The sequence below is a fragment of the Otolemur garnettii genome, unplaced genomic scaffold, assembly GCF_000181295.1.
Source record: "Otolemur garnettii isolate 467f Iridium unplaced genomic scaffold, OtoGar3 scaffold00165, whole genome shotgun sequence".
Classification (NCBI taxonomy): domain Eukaryota; kingdom Metazoa; phylum Chordata; class Mammalia; order Primates; family Galagidae; genus Otolemur; species Otolemur garnettii.
The window spans coordinates 3510092-3514815 of NW_003852560.1; the positions used below are offsets into that span (position 1 = coordinate 3510092).

Below are 4724 nucleotides of genomic sequence, written 5' to 3' on the forward strand. Positions count from 1 at the left end.
AAAAAAAAAAAAAGAAGAAAAGAAAGCCTTCAGGAGCCCTGACATGCCCACACGTGTGCCACCATCACTATTACTTGGCTATCAGATTCTATTTCCTCTAAAAATGACTGAAAGATCCAAATAGCTGGTAGTAGGGGGTCTTAATGTATCCTCCATCTTGAAATTGGCTATTGGAATTTCTAGGTAGCAGTAGGAAAATAGCAATCGAGGAAAAATAGTGGAAATAAAAAGCAATATTTCTTTTTCTTTTCTTTTCTTTTTTTTTTTTTTTAGGGGAGATCCTGTGCTTTTATTTATTTTTTACATATGCATGTATTCATTAGGTTTCCACCTTTTGCCTTCACAAAATTAAAAAGGCTTAAAATTTAATAACAATAACAATGTTTAAGATAGGAACTAGAAACAAAAACCTCATAAAGAATGAATGAAGATAAATACATTCAGAAAAGAAATCAGATGATTGCTGCATCAAAATATTAAGCAACAATAATAATAATGCAAAGAAAGTAACATTCACATTGTCAAGTAAGAGTATGTCTATCATAGAATGCTTTGACTCTGAGGTTCAGTATGAACTGAAGGTTAACTCTGAGGTTAACTTCTTTTTATTTTTTTTCCCCAAAGTCTCAAAAAATAAACAACTAATATTTATAAATAAAAATAAAAAGGCAGTATTTCTTTAGTCACCATGGGGTCCTTAAATATGGCAAATGGGATTCTTAATGCTTGGCAGCCTGCTAACGTCCTGTTTATGTCCTAAACTGAATTTCCAGAATACATGGGTGCACCAACATAAAATCACTAGCATTTCAAAATCTCAGAAGTGAAGCCTGTATTTAAACAAAATATTGTTTTCCTTCTCTTTTTTCCCAGAAAGCATTCCAATTGGTGCACCAGAATTCTGTGGAGAATATAGCTTGATTTCCCTTTTAAAAACTTTACCTTTAAAAAAGATGTATAAAATGAAGTAGTTTAAATGCCTTGAAAAGAATAAATGGGGCCTAAAAACAGTATAGATCTCAATTCTTACATAGTGTTCTTCAAACTAGAAGAAATAATCCTAAGGTAACAAAAGGTACATACAAATCTAGAAGTCCAAGTTTTGGGAATCCTGACTTTATATGTCAGAAAAATCTTTCAACTACAGGTAACGTTTGGAGATAGCACTACAATTTGGCAGTTAATGTGAAATGAAGATTCCATGACCATTGAGCCCTGTTCAGCACAATTATCACCACCAGGACAAATATTTTGTCCCTTTGTATTAATTTTCCCCTCTGATCCCTAATTCCTCATATTTTTAAGGCTAATGTATGTCTCTCTACAGCTTTACCTTTGGTCGTCATAACAAATTTCAAGTATTTCCTTGTAAACTTCAATTATCAATTGTCTTGATTTATTCTTAGATTAGGTCATAAAAATTTTTTAAAACCAAGACATTAATGAAATACATTTTGATAATCAGTTGATTTCCTGCCTGAATGCAGGAAGAGTGAAAATAAAAAATAAGAAATTAATATGACTATATAAACAATCACTGCATATATGCTGTTGGGTATCTCTGGGAAAGTCCATAATGGCATAAAAAATAAATCAGAAAGTAAATACTTGGGTGAAAATGTTTCTGATTTATCTAGAAAGAAGTGAATTATAAAGGTGTCATAATTTAGTCTGTGCATAATTTATCTAAATAAAAGCTTATAAACTTAATACATCTAATGAGACTTGAAATAACCTTACATGTGAAAGCTATATGGTTACGGTTTACATGGAAACTGAAACATTCATTATTCACATTAGTTATGATATACAGTAGACCTCAATGATTAGTATTTATTTTGCCCTACTTTAAAAAATGAAAATGATAACAGGTTCAGAAAATTTAAATCCATTGTCCAAATTATTCAGCTGATGAAGTTATAAAAACAGGTCTTAGATCTAGGTTTTCTGATTCAAAGCCCACTATTTTTTCCAGGACTTCATATCAGCATACAAAGCCAGGCTATCACGGTACTATATAAAGTTTAAATGCTTAAAATGTAAAGTTTCCAATCATGTGAGTGAATAAAGGCTCTTAAAGTTTATACTTCACAGGCAAGGGCCAAAGAAACTGAAGCAGTAACAATTGGCACTACAATAATATAAAGAATGTGAAAAATATGCTTTTGAAAGCAACAAACACATAGTGGGTCTCTAATTCTCATTAAAGGCTAACAGATTTAAAACACAGTGCTTAAATGAAATAACAGGATCACACAGAGACAGAATTAATGTTAACATTGCAGTTAACAATCTAGTTCTTCCTCTGTAATAGGCAGGACAAACTACATCACACATTTATCCTTAATCACCAAAATTAAAATTATATATTCAAAGTGGAAATTTAGGACAGGCAAAATCAATCCACGGACTGGAAGTTGACATATGGTTACTTTCGAGATGGTTATAATTTGGAAAGTGACACCAGGGAAGCTTTCTAGGTTGTGGGAAATCCTCTATCTTGACCAGAGCAATGATTAAATATGTATGTAAAATTTCATCAAGTTGTTTTAAGATTGTTTTACTCTATCTATAAAACATCTCAAAAAAAGTTTTTAAAGGGAAATGATATAGGAAAACAAGAATATACAATAAATAGGAAGTTAGAAATAGGGGGCGGTGCCTGTGGCTCAAAAGGGTAGGGCGTCGGCCCTATATGCTGGAGGTGGTGGGTTCAAACCCAGCCCTGGCCAAAAACTGCAAAATAAATAAACAAATAAATAATTTTTTTAAAAAAAAGAACTATTATGTTCATGAAGAATAAAACTGCCACTGAGAAATAAGTTCCCTCAAGTGCTACATATTTTCAGAGATACTCTTGAAAAATTTTTCTCATTAAAAAGAAATTAAACAAAAAATCAGTCAATTGGAGATTATTCTGAAGATACCTGCCCCATTGATTTGGAATAACTGAAACGTTAATGCAAAAACTCAGGCAATTTATATGAAATATACCTTTCCGTTACTAAATTTAAGAGTACCAAATATTGTATATGATAAGACTAGAAACCAAACACAACATTAACTAGTTATAGACAGAAACTCTTACTTTTCAAAAAATTGAAAGAACTGAAAAGTTGCATTGTGTGTTTTTGCGGGTGTATTCGTATATATATATACACACAAGCAGTACATATATATATATATACACACACACACACAGACACACCAGGAGTGCCAAAATATATACACTTTTTTTTATTAAATGGTAACTATATACATTAATGCAATTCTGGGGTACCGTGTGGTGTGTTCACATAGAATTTGAAAGATTTTCATCCAACTGGTTAACATAGCCTTCATGTCATTTTCTTAGTTATTGTGCTAAGACGTTCATATTCTACTCTTAGAAAGATTCACTTGTACCCTTGTATATATGCACATTTTAAGAGATCTTCTTGGAAGTAAAATCGATCATTCCCTAAAAGTGTAAGAAATGCAGGTAAAATGGACATACACAGCAAGCTGAGGCACACTTGACCAGTCATGGTGCCTTCAATTCAACCTCGAAGTAATACACACACAACATTTCTTAAAATGTGTATACCTTTGTTGGCACCCTCTTATATATACACTCATGTCTCGGTCTCAGTCTATTTACCATGGCTTTGTAGAAATGATTTAATTTTCTTTTTTTTTTTGGAATTTTTGGCCAAGGCTGGATCTGAACCTGCCACCTCCGGCATATGGGGCCAGTGCCCTACTCCTTTGAGCCACAGGCGTCGCCCTTGACTTAATTTTTTTAATCTTTAGTTTTTCCTATAAATGGAATTGTACTGTAACATCTACACCGATACACTAAATTTTTTATTACTGACGTTACCCCGACACTGTCTCAAAACCTAGAGAGCAAAGGGCTCAACTTTGCTTTGGCGGTTTATCGAATCAGATGCAAGAAACGTGTAAACCGTAAATGCTACCAGCGCTACAGATCCCTAAAGCCCCACAGCAGGGAAAATCTGCGGAAAGTGAGTGCCCACCCTGCGTGGCTGTCCGGAAGCAGGTGCTCAGGAACATGGCCTTCAGCTATGTGAATTCTCAGAGACAAACAGACACTGACTCTGGGGTGAGCGGTGCTAGAAAAGCCACTTGTGCCAAGTGAAGCTCCGAAGCTCCCTGGCTTCAGTGTCTTGACTAGGAAGCTCCAGTGTTTGGGATGCGGTAGACATGCAAATCTGTAGTCAAGAGCATTAAAAAAAACAAAAGTGCAGTTTAAAATTCTGATTTATGACAGCTCATGATTCAATCTAGCACAGAAAACCAAACACAAATCCAAGGGCCTGGTTTTATTTTACCCCTGAAATAAAATAGAGAAGAACTTGGCATTTTCATTCATTGGCTGTTGATGAAGACAATCGTTCATTTTCAGTTATACTTTGGACTAGGATAAAGAAGACACAGTCCTCAATTTGCCCATAGACAACGCCAGGTATAAACGACCTCGAGGACCTCATCTTGGCCTGTGGTAACCATGCAGGCAGCCGTGCAAACATGCATTCATGCAACGTCGCAGCACACAACACAGTGCAAAAATGGCAAAGAAAACCAAGTGACGGCCATGCTGGTATTTTTTTTCAAGGGTCTCCTTACCAAATAGTGAAATCCTATGCCTGACAAGAACTCCAAGTTTGCAGAATAGGCTGAAGACAAAAGAAAAACAAAAGAGAAAAAAAAGGGAAGGGGGA

At 34.6% G+C, this 4724-nt stretch overlaps 1 protein-coding gene across 1 annotated transcript in view; it reads right to left on the reverse strand.

The window, feature by feature from the left end:
• The window catches only part of RYR2 (ryanodine receptor 2), a gene marked incomplete at its 5' end in the record, with an annotated part of 583561 nt that overhangs the window by 140738 nt on the left and 438099 nt on the right, over window positions 1-4724 (reverse strand). The window contains one exon of the mRNA XM_023519246.1: window positions 4630-4679. Within this exon, the coding sequence (XP_023375014.1) occupies window positions 4630-4679 (50 nt within the window). The remainder of the gene's footprint in view (window positions 1-4629; window positions 4680-4724) is intronic.